Source organism: Astatotilapia calliptera, chromosome 3 (genome assembly GCF_900246225.1).
Source record: "Astatotilapia calliptera chromosome 3, fAstCal1.2, whole genome shotgun sequence".
Lineage (NCBI taxonomy): Eukaryota > Metazoa > Chordata > Actinopteri > Cichliformes > Cichlidae > Astatotilapia > Astatotilapia calliptera.
The window spans coordinates 39,116,652-39,133,964 of NC_039304.1; the positions used below are offsets into that span (position 1 = coordinate 39,116,652).

Sequence of the window (17,313 nt, forward strand, 5' to 3'; positions counted from 1 at the left end):
AACCATTCCTTTAGGTGACTTACATAACAGCAGCAGCCACACCCTAACACACACATTAACCCTGCAGTATGCATGAACAGATGCTCAAACAACAAGTGGCATAAACTTATGATATAATTGTGGCTAATACTTGACCTAAACATATAGGTTAAATGCTTAAAAATTTGCACTCACATTTACATCTGTGGGCAATTTAGAATCACCAACAAACCTAAACCCACCAACTGCATCCGGGAGAAAACGTGAAATGGACACACATGCAGAACTTGCAATGCAGATAGGAGAAGAATATATTTACAATAAAAAAGTAGTCAGAAGTGAGCAAATAATGCACGATTACATTTTAGGGACCTTACTTGCCAGAAACAATTAAGCTAGGCTGCTAATATGTGTTTATATTTAATGTTTTGATAATGTCTGTTTAAAGATTTGCCATTGACTATTTTCATGTTGGCTTGAAATAAAATATCTCCCTCTGCTGGTACTGCGGCTTACTGCAACTTCTGCATGCACACAGCCATAGTCTCAATACTGACATCATTACTCTAGTCCAATCATCTTCTTTTTAACCTTTTTTTGAGCCAATCAGCTGCCACTCTGCACGGTTTAAATCTCAGTGCTCTTCTGTCATTTTCCTTTTTAGACTCTAATTCACTTAATCCACCTCCTCCACATATGACCAACCAATTGATTTACAACTCGAAACATCAGAACACATTTAATTTTTTTAAGTTAAGGTAGAGGTTCAGATGTGGTGCTCTTTGTTGATGCAGTGATGTTGTAATTACGGTCATCATCCAGTCCCTGCTCAGCCTGGTGGGGTGGGCCAAGAGAAGACAGAGTTTAAACAAAGAGAGGAATTTATCATCAGCATATTGATTGATCAGTGAATGATTCACAGAGTTACCTTTGAGTCTGTGTTGATATAAAGACACCAAGAGGAGAGTGGAGATCAAATATGGACAGATCACCAGCAGGTGGAGGACTAGTCTGAAATTAGGATGGCAGAGGGAGCAGCCAGGGTTTGGAGCTGTTGTGGTGGACAGGGATGTGGATGTGAGCAAAGTTGTTGTGGTGGGTGAAGCTGTCGGTGTAGGTTTATCTGAAGAGAAAATCGTAGTTGTTAGTGTGAATATGTGCATTAAATTAGAGGTGAAATCAGAGTGAAGCTCCTCACCTGTGACAGTGATCCAGCTGGATGGAGACTCTCCATGAGCGCTGATGTCACACTTGTAGAGGCCTTCATCAGACCTGGAAACATGCTGGATGGTCATGTGACCTGTAGGCTGCTTCCTGATGAGGGAGCCATCTTTATAGAAAGCAGCTGGGAGGTTGGAGGGAGTGGTCTTTGTTTTACAGAGCAGAGTGACGTCATCTCCCTCCATCACAGGGAGGACAGGACTCTGCAGGATCACTGATCCACCTCAACACAGAGACAAACTACAGCATTTCATCCATTTACACACAGCTTCATCAACACTAACTCCACACACTCAGCTTACCAGTGACTGTCAGGTTAACCATGTTGCTGATGGGACCCTCTCTGGACTCACACCAGTAAACTCCACTGTCCCACGGGTAGATGTAGTTTATGTCACAGGAAGAACCAGCTGATGTTCCCCAGTCAGCCCTACACTGAGTCCTCTGTCGTTTGCTTGTGTTTCTCCTCAGAGTCCATCCAGCAGAGCTGTCGTCCTCCTCACAGCTCAGAGACACAAAGTCTCCGTTAAAGAACTGAGAGCTGCTGGGACTCACAGTCAGACGAGCTGTGAGGAAAGGGGGAGAATATATAATATTTGCATGTGATTGGCTTGGTTGAATCAATACACAAGAATCCGATCCTGTGGCCCATGATGGCGAAGCTGAAACACATTACAGAGCAGAGCAAAGTTCACAAATTTATTGACTCTGAGATTTTAAATATCTCCTGTTCATCTCAGTAAATGAATGAGTGTCTAAACTTTCCTTTTTTAGGGAGATTCGAAATTTGGGCAAAATAAGGCAATGTGGTGCAGACAGCCTCCATTACAAAGCAATCAAACCAATGCTGGAGGTGGGAGTTGAAATTTCGTGGAGTGAGGGCTCTGACAGATGTTCCCAGTGCACCCTCAGAACAAAAGAGTATCTGGATGATGAATTCTCCAACACCCCATCAAGGATACAAGTTAAGCCGCTTATTTAAATAAAATATAAATAATGGAGACCGTCAGCAGGAGTGAGATAAGACTGATCTGTTTTTATACATTTTCTTTCACCATGTTTTAATAGCCTCTTGCAGCCTCCTGAGAGAGTGAGTCAGGTTTACAGTGTGACAGAAGAAGGTTACTGACCTTGGTTTGTGGTGCAGCTCAGCAGTGAGATCAGAACTAAAGAGAAATTAAACTCAGGTTAGTTCAGAGTTTCACATTCAACAAGACAGCAGAGGCATGAAAAACACAGAGTGAGCTTACAGAGCAGACACAGCAGAGACGTTTCCTCCATCATGGTTACACTGAGTAAAACCCTCCTCTTCCTCTTTCTCTGTCTCTGGGTCTTAGACTTGTGGTTAGAAAAAACCTTGTGTGAAAAAGCTTTGTGTGTTTATTTCTCTGCTTCCTTGAAACCAAAGTTTTACACGTTTCAACTGAATATTGAATAAGAATTAAAGGCAACAATATCTACGACTGACAGTTGACCTTGAATGCAACACCAGTACCTGTATGATGTCTTCACTGACTCTCCGACCTCTTTTAATGGATGTTTTCTCAGCTCTTTGAAATAATTATATTGACTGCATTGATGTAATTATTGATTTAATTAATAATGTCGCAGATTGAGCCAAACAAACTTCCTGTAGTTGACTGCACATTAACTGTGCAAACTTTAGTTGTTTTGTGCTTCTCTCTGTTCCAACCACTGACTTGTGGTCCGAAAGACTAAATAACTTGAATGGCTGCACAACATTAGACTACACGTCACGCCCTGGTTAATGTTTGTGAAGGTCTGAGGAGACGTGCTGCATACAGTGAGCTTTGTTCATGTACCTGCAGTGACAACACAGATCACAAATCTTGTGTTTCTCCTCAGAATCTATCTGTCAGTTAAGTTAATACATTATTATTCATCAAAACATTTATGTTACGTGGGATACAATATAGTTTTTCAGTTATCGTTTTAATAGTTATTAGTTACAAGACAGCAGAGGCATGAAAAACACAAAGTGAACTTACAGAGCAGACACAGCAGAGACGTTTCCTCCATCCTGCTGCTCAATGACATCAGACCAACACTGAGATCAGTTCAGAGTCACATCAAGTAAAACCCTCATCTTCCTCCTTCTCCTTTTCATCTTCCTCTTTCTCGTTGACTGTCTCAGAGTCGTGGCTTCTTCTCCACTAAACACCATGAGAAAGTTTCAGTTTTTGGTTAAAACAAACCAGAAAGAAAATGTAAATGCTGAAACAGAAAGACTTGGATTGAAGCAAAATCTACAACTGACAGTAGTTTTGTTGACAACGTCTTATCAATAATAAATTAATGTTTTTAGGTTGATAGAGGCAAGTATTTCATTTTTTCCTGTATCGGTTAACTGACCTAGTCTTAGTACCAAGAAGTTCCAGCTTCTCTGTGTTTTAATCTCTGAAACGTGGACAGACACTGTGTGAATACGCGAGATCAGACCACATGTCATGCTCTGGCTGATGTGCTGCTATGAGAGCTCTTCTTTCTGCTCTCAAACTACCAGATATTTTTTTGCAAATCCTCAAAACATTAACTCTGCATGCTGTTACGGTTGATATGACAGAAATCCAGCTGAACGTGTCTGAGAGAAACCACATCACACACACAGAGCATGTGTAACTGTAGAAAACACCCACAGTCAGTGAGTATCTCCCCATAATGTTCAGATAAGACGGTGTGACATGGGTCTCTTTATAGCTGAAACAAAAATGGTTATAAATCAGTTTTTTGATGACTGTTAAAGCATGTTTCCTGCTTAACGGTCACACAGAGTTGACAGAAAACATTTTCTGTATTACTGAATCTCAGCAATAACTTAAAGTCCTTTGTGTTGTCTTATTTTGATTGTTGTTGATTTCATTTCATTTGAAACATTTAAGGTCTTCACTTCCAAAGCAGTGAAATAAAAAAAACAAAACTAAACTAAATAACTAAAAATAGCTGTGATGTCAGTAAGTACACTCCCGTTCCAATTGTAGAAGGGTTGCTCTGCGTTCTCGGGAAGCCGGGACTCCTGTGTCAACTTACGAAGTCTGGAATAGTGAAAAGGTGAGTACGGACTCTTGTACATGAGTATTGAGAAACGGCCTAACAGTCTGCAGTCTATGAACTAACCTCACCAAACGAGCATTCATCATTAATAGTAATAAAAATCACACAACAATAATACATCGAAGATACTGAAGTTTCGCCCATCTCATTCTTCTTATGAAATGATGTCGGAAATGGATTCCTGCCTGTGCACTGCTGCCTCTGGGTCCATTGTGTGACTGATGCCACCAACATTAACAGGACACTTACATTACAGCCTTTATTGCTCGTTTTGTTTGGATTTACAGTAATCAGAATCAGAGAAACTGTATTAATCCCAAACTGAAATTGAGTTTAAAAATAATTTCTTTTTAAAAAAAGAAAGAGTCCTAGGTTGTACTTGAACATGGGCTGGCCGCTCTCAGCCCTGCGATATATGACTACATACACTCAACAAAAATATAAACGCAACACCTTTGTTACTGCTCCCATTCCCCATGGGATGGACATAAAGACCTAAAATTCATTCCAGATACACAATATAACCATCCCTCCCAAACAGTGGTCACAAATCAGTCCAAATGTGTGGTAGTGGGCACATCTGCCATATTGAGATAATCCATCCCACCTCACAGGTGTGCCACATCAGGATGCTGATCTGACATCATGAGTAGTGCACAGGTGTACCTCAGACTGCCCACAACAAAAGGCCACCCTGGAATGTGCAGTTTTTTGCTTTATTGGGGGTCTGATACACAACAATATTGTGTATCTGGAGTGACTTTTAGGTCTTTATGTCCATCCCATGTCAAATTGGAGCAGAAACAAAGGTGTTGCGTTTATATTTTTGTTGAGTGTAGATATATATTCACTTGTCAGAATAAAAATGAACAAAAATGAGAAACGGTGAAGAACTGCAAGCAAGTGCTCGAGGGGAAAAGTCCTTAGTGACCTTTCATTACATTTTGTCAATCCGAAACTTGTTGGTGTATTTCCAGGCACTAGGTGTACCGAGTGTCTCCCCGACTGTTATACAGTTCACACTAATTCTAACATTGCATAACTTATTTTTTCCATCATCATTCTTTCCACATACAATCCACGTAGATGTTAGTCAGCTTTTAAAGGCAATCATGACCTTTGATCAGAGCTTTCCTTTGCGGTTTTATTTCCTGCTGTTGTTTGAGGGGTTTGGCTGTGTGCCAAGCTAAACTGAGCATAAACAAATCAAAAAGGTTTACTTATTATTAGTACCTCGGCAATTTTAAAGGATGAAACTCTGAGAAACTTTATTTGTCTTTATTTATAAATCAGTCTGATCGAATGTACTTGGATGAGTGTCTAAAGCTCAGGCTGACTTTTGAGAGAGGAAACATTCACATCTGTTTCTTACATGTATTCAGGGCTCCATCACTGTTTTCTAGAGCAGCAGGAGCCGAGTGAAATACAGAGTCAGCTTTGATATTTTCTTGATTCCAGTCATAACCAATCATAGAGCAAATGTATTAAATAACTTTTTGTACAGAAGCTACAACAACACAAACTGAATCAGTGTTTGATTGCTGGTTTTTATTTGAACTGGTCTGTAGGTGGCAGCATTGTTTATTCTCTATCCTCCACTTTTCCTTTAACCCACTCAAACCCACTTCTTAAAACGACTTATCTAACAGTCACACTCTACAGGGAGAAAATCACCTGTTTTCTCTAAAACAGGTGATTTCTGTTTCCAAGAATTATTTCACTTTGGATCTTGATCTGTGCTCAGCCCAGCTTCTTGCAAACTAGAATCAAAGGACTTTGTAACAATCAAAGTTTGTGATTAGCAGACTTGGAGGAAGAGAGATAACTGCTGTCTGTACCTGTGCTGCTCTGCTGGACTTTGCTGATTTTTACCTGTTTGTTCAGTAAGTGAAATGCACATAATAACAGCACCGCAATAATGATGCTTTTCACGCTGATTTTGCATGCATGTGTTTAAGGTTAAGGAGAAATCAGGCAGGTACAGCTCATTCAATAAACACACGCCAATATACTTTTTGTGGAGCCTGATTAGCAGATTTGCATTCTGGGTTGAGTTCATATTCAACATATCGACATGTTCGACCTCTTTTATTTCTTCACATATTCTGACAGTGTACCAGCTTCAGAAAGAGGGCAAAGTGCAAAAGACTAAATTCCCTGATTTGTGCTTCAATATGTGGACGCAATTCTTGGTGCCTTTAGGTTCACTTCATAAATTTAGCAGTCTATACTCCAAACACAAAAGTTTGTTTTATAAACACATATGACATATGCAGTGCTATATTTATATACTTCTAAGACTATTGTAATCAAGTTGTTACCACTTTGCTCACAATATCTTTGTCTTTGTTTTCTATTATTAAATACATTATAACAACTGTGATACCTACATGGTTACCATGTGCTTTGAAGAGAGAGTAAATCCTATGAACAGGATTGAGATTTAAATGCAACACACGATAACAAATGAATGAATGAATACAAGATGATATATATCATATGATACAGCTCAGTGGTCTTTGTTTGCTCCTTAATCTGTAGTAGGAGAAGGAGGTTTGCCTTGTTTCCTTTTCTCACCTTTGACCGGGTGTGGTGCTTGTCCTTAATTGCACTCACCTGTCACATCTTATAAAAGGACTGCACCCACCTAGAGCTCACTGCTTCTTCACTCCCACATGGGGCGGCAACTGAGGTGAGTTTTTGTTTGGGTCTCCTGAGTTCACGCATTATTTTAAGTTAATGAGTGACTTAAATCACATTTTGTTTCTTTTCAGAGTTGGCAGTCCATGTGTGTCCTTTAATACTGTTTATTCGAATAAAACGAGAAGCCTGTAAGTAATTGATAACTCTTCATTCACATTCTGACCAGATGAGCCCATAATGGTAACAAGCTCCAACTTCCTCTGAGCCTCCTCCTCCTTAACAGTTGCTATGGCAATTTCATCACTGAAATTGAAATACAGCTCTGCTTATTACACAACGCTTTCTGTTTAAACTTTCCTCATAATGTGGTTGCAAATTTGTTTTGAATGTTTACTCTCTTCCCTCTCCGTTTGTTGTTGTTGGCTGTTTTAACTGGCTTTAATCTAAAATCTAAAATCCATGTTAATCTATGCGAAATTTAAGACAATATTAATAAACAAACAAATGAATGTGCCCACTGAATTTCTTTAAACATTTATTTGGTACAGAAATGTAGAAAATCAAATATGGACCATTAGTAAAAAAAACTGTAATCATCATGGATAATCCTGATTGGCCTCAGTACCACTTACTGTACAGTTTCACCTCTGCTGTCATAAGGACAGACACAGGAGATTTTTCATACTGCATGCTACTACCCTCTATACACAATCTATACAGAGATTATTCAGATGCATTATCAGTCACTGAAGATCACATATTTCAGATTTTTCTTACTACAAATGATTATATTTATACTTTTTAATTGTAAAAAACAAATGATTATAGAGCCCGAATAATGTATTTATGGTGTTATTTGTGCTGAAACAGACTATGAAGTCTGTATTTAGTTGTATTATCTTCAAACAAACGAACTGTAGAAAATATGCATGTGTTTGATATGTGTCTGATATTTGTGTAGCAGAGGAGCAACAGTGATTCATAAAATGCTTCTTTTTTTGCTTTGTGGCTACAGCTCTCCTCACTGACCTGTAAAACATCCACATAAAGACAGAAAGTTTAAAGTTGTCATGATGAGCCAAATCCTCCAAAATCTGATATCCTTCAATCAAAAAGCTTTCACATCTTGTATTGCTCTTTAATATTCGAAAAAATATACAGTACCTTCTCCAGTTTCTTCCATTTGTGTTACTGATTCATAGACAGCATCATTACCTACATAAAAGAAACATCCAGCAACAATTAATTTAATGTTATTGGACTCAATAAATATCACATTGTCATACACTGCAAAGACCAAGTATTTGGAAACTATATAACTAAAACCAGAATTATGCAATATTTTCGTACTGTGAGTCTGCATGCTGTTGATATGAAGTGAAACACTAACATTTGGATTATTTAAAGTCTTTACAATTTTGTTTAACTTTGATCTATTTGTCAGTTGGCTGTTTGACTGCTTGCTCAGCAACTGATTTTTAAGAACATGGTTTGTGGACCAATACTGATAGCCATGAGTTGCATGTACATTAAGGTTGATAAAGGCTTAATGGCAAGTCCAAATCATCTTCTTTAGGGATCACCACAGCAGATTATCTGCCTCCCTCTCAGCCTGTCCCTCTTATCCTCCACAGTGACACCAACCCTCTGAGAAAAAAATCCTTTCAGGCCACTGTGATCCCAGATGATCCCAGACTGGAGAAAATCTTGTTTTTTCTGTAGTTTCATTGTTTAGTACAGGATAAATAAGCCAACACCAAAAGCAGTCTCCTCTCCTCCTGATTCATCAGAAATTCTATTCAGTTTGGGTTATTGGTCATGTGCCTGGTCATGTGATTTTTCTTAAAGCGATACAGGCACCGATTGATCTTTGTTGTGTCAGTTACTTTGGATGTTTGACCCCAGGGATTTAAACCCATCTGCCTTCATGACCTCTACTCCTTGTATGTTCATCTTCCCACACACAGTTACTATGTCTTGCTTCTAGTGACATTCACTCCTTTTCTCTCCAAACCATACCTCTACCTCTCCTCTATTCCAACTGCTCCCAACTCTCACTGCAGATCACGGTGTCACAGGGGGAGTAGGTTCAGCCAGATGGCTCTCCAGCCCAATCGGGCGAAGGGGGTATATGGTAGGGCGTGGTCTGGGGTGCCGTGCAGGGAGGGCCCACGCACCTGCGCGGCAATTACGCCCACCGACCTACACAAGGGGTTGTTGTGTGTTGTGGTGTGATGTGCGGCTGGCAGTTTGGGATTGTCAGCCAATGCAAATAAATGGCTCATAATTACAATCAGTGGTGCTGTGGTGCCTTATTCACTCCACACATAGTTTACAGAGAGTCCAGCCTGACCTCATCAGTCAGCCTGTCCATCACCACGTCAAACAATAGAACTGATCCTTGATGTAATTCCACCTCATTGTTAAACCCATTTGTTACTACTGCTCACCTCGCTCATTGTCTTCATACAAGTCCTCCACCACTCTCACATACCACTCTATCAGTCTTGACCTCCTCATGCAAAGAAAATGCAGTACCGCAGTTCCTCTTTTGGCACCCTCTCAAATGCTTTATTTAGATCCACAAGGACTCCTGACATTCTCTGTACTTTTACTTTTGGCTTTTAACTCCATCTCAGTTCACATTAAAATGGTAATAATAACTGGTTTCAGTACTGACCAGGATGAAGGCGACTGCATTCATGACTTTCATTCTGACAGGAAATGAAGAGCTTTCAGGTCCGACAGCAGCTAGTGTGATAACAAACAGAATTGAAAGATGTTATATGAGACATTTTTACAAAATATAATTTAATAAACTATAAAACAGAGTAAGTTTACTTTACTTAAACAGGCACACATTTCTATCTGCTATACATATTTGCTAACGCAATACATGAGGACTGAGTTCCTTCTCAAACATTAAGATGGTTTTTAAAAAAGTCATGTTTAAATAACGTTGCAATGCTACTCACACTTAACCGACATGTAACGTGATGGCGACTCTTTTCCTGAGTACTGACACTTGTAGGAACCTTCATCAGATTTTGACACTGCCAAGAAGTTCAGCTCCTCTCGGGAATCATTTTGGATAAGTTTGTTATTGTGGTAAAAAGCCACACTGGGGAAGTTTTTTTTTATTCTCAAGTTGCAGCTAAGACTAACGAAAGTTCCCTTTTTCACAGGATCATCAGGGATCACCATGAGAGGACCTGAATAAAAATCTGAAAAACAGTCAGAATATATTGTTTCAACTGGATCAGCTGGTGCCGGCTTTCAGAAAAAAAAACAAAAACAAAAAACGCTTATTTGCAATAATAATAATAGATTTCATAAATGTCTTGTAGCATGAAGATGTGATATGTGACCTGGCTTATTTAATAACTATTCTATAAAAATAATAATTTCCAAATAAACAGCAGGTTTATGAACTATATAGAGCTTTTAAATAATAATAATAATGAAATAATAATGGATTGCATTTATACAGCGCTTTTCGGGACCCCTCAAAGCGCTTTACAATACCACTATTAATTCACTCTCACATTCATACACTGGTGAAGGCAGCTACAGTTGTAGCCACAGCTGCCCTGGGGCAGACTGACAGAAGCGAGGCTGCCATATCGCGCCATCGGCCCCTCTGGCCAATTGTGTCTAATGATATAAAAACCGAACCTCTAAGCTCCAGGGAATTTTTTTTTACATTTCGCCTGATTCAGCCTGTAACCAGCTGCCTTTTTGGAAACAACACTGTTTTAAATTCCAAAACATTCTTTTCCTAATTACAAGCCCAGAGTAAAATATGAAAAACATAAAAAAATATATTAGTAGCCATACTCAGTACTAAAACGTCAAGAGAAAATAATGATACAGATGTTATTGAATATGTCTAATAAAATAACACCAGCATTGCTCTAAATTGGACAAAACAGTAAGTGAGGCATAACTAATCATGCTTTCTTTTAGCTCACAGAGCCCTTTGAACTGTCGAGGTCAAGGACATTCACAGAGTTGTCCTGAATCCAACTCTGTGTGCTTAGGATCGTCGGCCTGTTGGAAGATGTGGCACTGTGGAGGAGATTATCATCAAGGGTGTCTCTGTACGTGGCTGCATTCATTTTTCCCTCAACACTGACTAGTCTCTCAGTTCTTGGTGGTGAAAACATCCTCACCACAGATGCTGCCACCACCATGCTTCACTGTAAGGATGGTAATAGTCAGGTGATGAGTGGTGCCTGGTTTCTTCCAGACACAATGCTCGACATCGGGCCCGACATTTTTGCTTGGTTGTTCTTTTGGAAAGTTTATAAGAGTAACATAACGAAATGTGGAGCAAGTGCTGTGAATACTTTTACTGCAGATGGTCCTTTTTGCAGCTTTTACATGATAATCTTCAGGAATATTACTTTGGTGTCACAGATAACATAACATTTACATTTTTGCCTATTTTTTCACAAAAAAATGTTTAACATACAGAATATTGAGAGAAATATTTAAGAAACATTATAAGATACAAAAAATATTCTACATACCCTGTAAAGTGATGTTGACTGCATTGCTGAACTGTTTTGACATAGACTCGCACCAGTAAACTCCATCATCTGAATATGAAGCTTTTGTGTAGAGTGTGCATACGGATTCTCCTAGATTCCAAACGTTACTGCAATACGGCACGCTATTCTCAGGGAACTTCCTCACTCTCCACCAAGTAGAGTTTCCCTTGCAGGTCAGTCTGACAAAGTCAAAGCTTAATCTTTGCTCTACAGGGCCGACTGTGAGAGATGCTGCTGAATAAAGATCTGAAAAACAACACGGATAGAAGAGTGAAAGCACAGGCACAACACATAAAAACTAAGTATCAAGCATTGACATGAGCTTAAATGCAAGTAAAAGCACATGGATCTGTTAAAAGAACCAAAGAAGGAAATTCTTACTTGATCATAGAGAGAAGGGAAAATGTTACATTTAGTCCTTGTATGCAGGGAGCACAAATGCAAATTGATCTTATGGTTATATAAATAATTAATGACATTAAATACAGCTTATCAAAAAGAGACAGAAACAAACTGACCTGCAGACCAGACAAACTTTGGTTTACTGTAATAGGTGTAGTAGTAGTTCCTTCCTCTTTGCGCTCTGCACACATATGCTGCTGTGTGTGTTTGTCCAGTAATGATGTACAAAGTCTGAGCAGTCTCGCTGCCATCTGGTAGCAGCTCGTACTTGTAGGCCTCTTCTTTTATGTCCAAATCAGGAATAGCTTTATACCAGTAAAAGCTCCATCCCTCCGAAGGATATTCAATCTCACAGCTCAGAGTTACTGAGGCTCCGGGACTCAGCCATGAAGGGGACACGGTGAGGACAGGTTGCAGTTTAACTGTTGAAGGAGGTTTTTTTAAATCAGGTTTTTATTTTTATTTTTTTATTTTTTATAATAACATTGCTAAGTGATGGGTTCACAAATCAGGTGAACAGCCAGCTTATCATCACTCTGGTTTGGCCTGTGTTCACTTTTGAACATAAATGGTAAATGGCCTGTATTTGTATAGCACTTTTACTAGTCCCTAAGGACCCCAGGGCTGCCCTTTGTCTCCGGTTCTGTTCATAATTTTTATGGACAGGATTTCTAGGCGCAGCCAAGTGGCGGAGGGCTTTCGCTTTGGTGGCCTCAGAATCTCATCTTTGATTTTTGCGGATGATGTGGTTCTGTTGGCTTCATCGGGTGAGGGCCTCCAGCTCGCACTGGAACGGTTCGCAGCCGAGTGTGAAGCAGCGGGAATGAGGATCAGCACCTCCAAATCTGAGGCCATGGTTCTCAGCCGGAAAAGGGTGGAGTGCCCACTCCGGGTCGGGGATGAGTTCCTGCCCCAAGTGGAGGAGTTCAAGTATCTCGGGGTCTTGTTCGCGAGTGATGGGAGAAGGGAGCCGGAGATCGACAGACGGATTGGGGCTGCAGCTGCAGTAATGCGGATGCTGCACCGGTCAGTCGTGGTGAAGAGGGAGCTGAGTGTGAAAGCGAAGCTCTCAATTTACCGGTCGATCTACGTCCCTACCCTCACCTATGGCCACGAGCTGTGGGTAGTGACCGAAAGAACGAGATCGCGGATACAAGCGGCGGAAATGAGCTTCCTCCGAAGGGTGGCTGGCCTCTCCCTTAGAGATAGGGTGAGAGGTTCGGCCATCCGGGAGGGGCTCAGAGTAGAGCAGCTGCTGCTCCACATCGAAAGAAGCCAGCTGAGGTGGTTCGGGCATCTGACAAGGATGCCCCCTGGGCGCCTCCTGGGTGAGGTGTTCCAAGCATGTCCCACCGGGAGGAGGCCCCGGGGCAGACCCAGGACACGCTGGAGAGATTATATCTCTCGGCTGGCCTGGGAACGCCTTGGTATTCCCCCGGACAAGCTGGAGGAGGTGGCTGGGGAGAGGGAGGTCTGGACCTCTTTGCTTAGGCTGCTGCCCCCGCGACCCGGCCTCGGATAAAGCGGATGAAGATGGATGGATGGATGGAAGTAAATTGCTACAAAATTAGAAACTGCCATTGTTATACATAAGACTAAATTTATTGATGTTATTTGAACCACAGCATGTCACAGTACCCTGTGTGTGGCACACATGAGCTAAGCAGGGAAAATGAACACACTGGAGAACACAAGTGAACAAGATCAGACTAATGAGACGAGTGAAGAAGAACTCAACATGCTCACAGGACAACAGACTGTAAAAACAGGACAGGATCATTTGGATGAAACAGTTTATATGGGTAAGACATGTCTGTCCAACTTACATGATATAGTGACTGGAATGACATTACTCCATTCTGTCAAGGAAAGCCCCATGTTGCCCCTGCATTGATAATTTCCATTGTCTTCCCAACCAACATTGTAGAATGTTCTTTCATTGGTTGTGTAATATGTGGTGAACCTTTCTGGTCTCCAGTCATAGCTCCAGTAAGTCCCTTCTCCTCCTGGGATCTCACATCTGACAGTGAATGCTTCACTCATGTATATCCTAGTCCAGTTGGGCTGTATAGTCAAAATGGCCGTAATAGGAACTGTTCACAGAAAATATTAAATTAAGAGACAGAAGCATCATTCAATAAATTTAATTTACTTGATGCCAAATCATGACAGCAATTTCCTCAACGCACTTTATATTATGAGGTGATATATGAAACCCAAATCTCTTCACTTCAAAAAAAGTCCTAGACTCACTAATACATCCAAAAGTGAACATCCTCTCCTGTGGGGATAAATAACCAGCCTGATCTTTGAGTTTCAGGTGAAGTGTCATGCTAGTCTAAATGCGTGTCAGCATCTTAACTCCACTGAAGTAGGCAATAAAGGAGGCACTAAAGAATCGCCAAAGTGCCAAATCACAACAAAAGTCGCCTCAAGGTGCTTTATATTATAAGGTAGACCAACAATAATAGATACAGAAAAAAACCCAACAATCATATGACCCCCTATGAGCAGCACTTTGGCGACAGTGGGAAGGAAAAACTCCCTTTTAACAGGAAGAAACCTTCAGCAGAACCAGGCTCAGGGAGGGGCGGCCATCTGCTGTGACCGGTTGGGGTGAGAGAAGGAAGACAGGCTAAAAGACATGCTGTGGAAGAGAGACAGAGGTTGATAACAGATATAATTCAATGCAGAGAGGTCTGTTAATACATACTGAGTGAGAAAGTTGACTTGAAAGGAAAAACTCAATGCATCATGGGAATTGGAGTCTATTAGATAGATATGATACAAACCACTTCAGCGCAATACCTGTAATACCTACAGCATGTTCTAATCGCTCTATTAGGATATTATGTTTGACAGTATCAAACGCTGCACTAAGGTCTAGCAGGACAAGCACAGAGATGAGTCCACTGTCAGAGGCCATAAGAAGATCATTTGTAACCTTCACTAAAGCTGTTTCTGTGCTGAGCTCTGAAACCTGACTGAAACTCTTCAAATAAGCCATTCCTCTGCAGATGATCTGTTAGCTGTGGTTTAATTTCTTCTGCTTGAAAGCCCGATGTATCAGGAACATACAGTACAGTACTTAAATTTCTATCTTTCAATTTACAAACAAACTCTGTGAAACAAGTGAAAAATTTAAATAGCAAATTCAAGCACAAGTCATCATTGTTATTTCCATGTCATACTTCACTAATGTAATATTACTGACAGAAAGACAAAAAGAAGGACAGAGAATTTAACTTTCATAACAACGATATAAATAGCTAAACTCACGAGTGTCTTTAATGATGGCCTTATCACTGTTGTATGTGTGGCGACCTGAATCACTTCTTCCTCTGCAGGAGTAGAGACCTCTTTGTGATACAATAATAGCTTTCTTCCCTTCATATTCTGTCATAGGCTCTTCTTTAGAACCAAATGAAGCAGCACTGTACCACAAAATCGTCCAGTTGCCAGAGCCCTCCACAGAGCAGCTCAGTGTCACGCTGCCCCCTATTGGTAACTGATACCTTGTTGGTCTCAGTATGGCAGTGGGTGTTTCAAAAAGGTACTTCACTTTTCCAGTAGTATTTAGGGAAAAGGGCAAGAGAGAGAGAGAGAGAGAGAGAGAGAGAGAGAGAGAGAGAGAGAACATTAACGTGGTATTATTATAATATTATATTATTGTAATATATAATATAACGCATTATTTTTTGTTTCTGAGTGAGTTTTATTTACTGATGAAAACAATTTCACAAATCTGAAACCTCTTTTTAAACACTATAAAAATATAATAAAATATAAATAATATAGAAAATATAATATAAATACTAAGACAATTAAACTACAGAAAATGCATTGCCACACTAATTAACCATGCACATGTGCTCATAGATTAGGAGAAAAAAAATACATGACAAACGTGTATCATAATGTTTCTTGCAATAATACTACACATGTACAGCATGCCGCATTTTGAGTTTAATACTAATAGGAAGTTAATCTGATATGTCTGGGATGTGTTATTGTATTTTAAAAGCTGTTTCAGATATTTTGTTTTTGAACAAAAATAGCTAGTAACACTGAGCAGCACAAAACACAATGTTCAACTCATTGAGCTGAAACTAATAACTTGAATAAACATTTTAAAAATTATGCAATCCAACCAATGCAACATCAGATGAACACTGAATATCCTGTGTTCATTGGACGTTTCACCTCATCGTTTCTGAGCCTAGCCAGGCTCAAAGACAACAATAAACTCAATATGAACTGTTCACATTAAAACATCCATTTAGGAGATAAAAAAAAAAATCTGATCTTTATAACGTATGAATAAAGTAAATGTAAGAAGGCTAGTTGGGTCAAGGACAAACTGTAACACAACAACACATTCACAAACTATTATGAAAGCAACTTAAATTTATAGTCTTTATTTTGTGATAGTTCTTATTTTCTTTTTATTCCATGTCATATTTACTTTGCCCAAGTATTAGCCTTTACCTGTCAGGAAGAAATCTTTCCTGAGGCTTACTGTATGGTCTCATTGTCATAATAGCACACTTTAGCCAGTGTTAGAAGTATTTCTTATTCAAAAATGAACCCTGTAGAAATACCAGTAGGCCTAATCTAAATTTGTGAGATAATCACTACAATTAGGAATATAGTATGTGTCTGTGGTTGCACTTGTTTCTCCACCAGTGGTTTCTGCTGGATAACCTAAAACCTCTGCACCAAACCTCATGGCTGAGTGCAATATTTTCTCATGTGACCAACAACATGTGAACTTAAAATATAGTACAGAAACATAGAATTAATAGTTTTATGTGTAAAATATAAATACGAAGAAAATGTTAATTTGAGTGTTACTCAGACTGAAATAAAAGAAAGCAGTTTCTTACCTTGAGCATTGCCAGAGAAGAGTGATGCGAGCACTAGAGCAAAGATTAAATTGAGACATTATGAAACTGAAAATCATAATCCGCATTCTCTCTCTCTCTCTCTCTCTCTCTCTCTCTCTCTCTCTCTCTCACACACACACACACACACACACACACACACACACACACACACACACAGCACTTGAACAGCACTTCTGCACTTCATCTCTCACAGTAGAAAAACATTTCTTTTAATTATTGCCATTCGTAGAAAATACTTACAAAATAACCCCAGCAAAGTGTGTCTCATGCTCATGTCCATCACTGCTGCTTTCTGATACAAAGCTTATCTCGAGGTTTTCTACTTTGCATAAATAATGCAGAAGAAAGAGAAGTTATACACTGATGAAAGCTATTTTGGAGAAAGGTATACATAATCTATGCAAATCATACAGAATTTACTCTATTAATGCACTCAGCCAAAGAATTATAAAGTAATGGGATAATTATACCCTGTTAAGAATAACAACATTACATCAAAAATACCCCAAACCAAATATACATATATATATATATAT

At 39.6% G+C, this 17,313-nt stretch overlaps 2 protein-coding genes across 2 annotated transcripts; both read right to left on the minus strand.

Moving 5' to 3' along the window:
- Positions 1-640: 640 nt before the first annotated feature.
- LOC113013240 (Fc receptor-like protein 5) lies at positions 641-2,481 on the minus strand. Its single transcript, XM_026153979.1, has 6 exons — positions 2,451-2,481; positions 2,331-2,366; positions 1,503-1,766; positions 1,178-1,423; positions 908-1,102; positions 641-813 (listed from the first exon to the last, which is right to left on the minus strand). Exons 1-6 carry the CDS (start codon positions 2,479-2,481, stop codon positions 809-811), a joined length of 777 nt encoding a protein of 258 aa, XP_026009764.1. The 3' UTR covers positions 641-808.
- A 4,956-nt stretch (positions 2,482-7,437) lies between these two features.
- Positions 7,438-17,085, minus strand: LOC113013249 (lachesin-like). The gene is made up of 10 exons (XM_026153991.1): positions 17,018-17,085; positions 16,757-16,789; positions 15,150-15,431; positions 13,697-13,963; positions 11,987-12,292; positions 11,448-11,714; positions 9,891-10,139; positions 9,596-9,666; positions 8,080-8,130; positions 7,438-7,944 (listed from the first exon to the last, which is right to left on the minus strand). Exons 1-9 carry the CDS (start codon positions 17,055-17,057, stop codon positions 8,104-8,106), a joined length of 1,542 nt encoding a protein of 513 aa, XP_026009776.1. The 5' UTR covers positions 17,058-17,085; the 3' UTR covers positions 7,438-7,944; positions 8,080-8,103.
- Positions 17,086-17,313: the final 228 nt, after the last annotated feature.

Bases quoted from the DNA above. Each gene is read 5' to 3' on its own strand.
- LOC113013240 (XM_026153979.1), bottom strand. From the start codon at position 2,481: ATGGAGGAAACGTCTCTGCTGTGTCTGCTCT. The intron at 2,367-2,450 runs GTAAGCTCACTC...ATTTCTCTTTAG, and splicing joins GTCTCTGCTGTGTCTGCTCT to TTCTGATCTCACTGCTGAGC. The intron at 1,424-1,502 runs GTAAGCTGAGTG...CTCTGTGTTGAG, and splicing joins GGTTAACCTGACAGTCACTG to GTGGATCAGTGATCCTGCAG.
- LOC113013249 (XM_026153991.1), bottom strand. From the start codon at position 17,057: ATGGACATGAGCATGAGACACACTTTGCTGGGGTTATTTT. The intron at 12,293-13,696 runs GTAAGTTGGACA...CTCCTTCAACAG, and splicing joins CATTCCAGTCACTATATCAT to TTAAACTGCAACCTGTCCTC. The intron at 10,140-11,447 runs GTATGTAGAATA...ACTGTTTTTCAG, and splicing joins AGTCAACATCACTTTACAGG to ATTTTTATTCAGGTCCTCTC.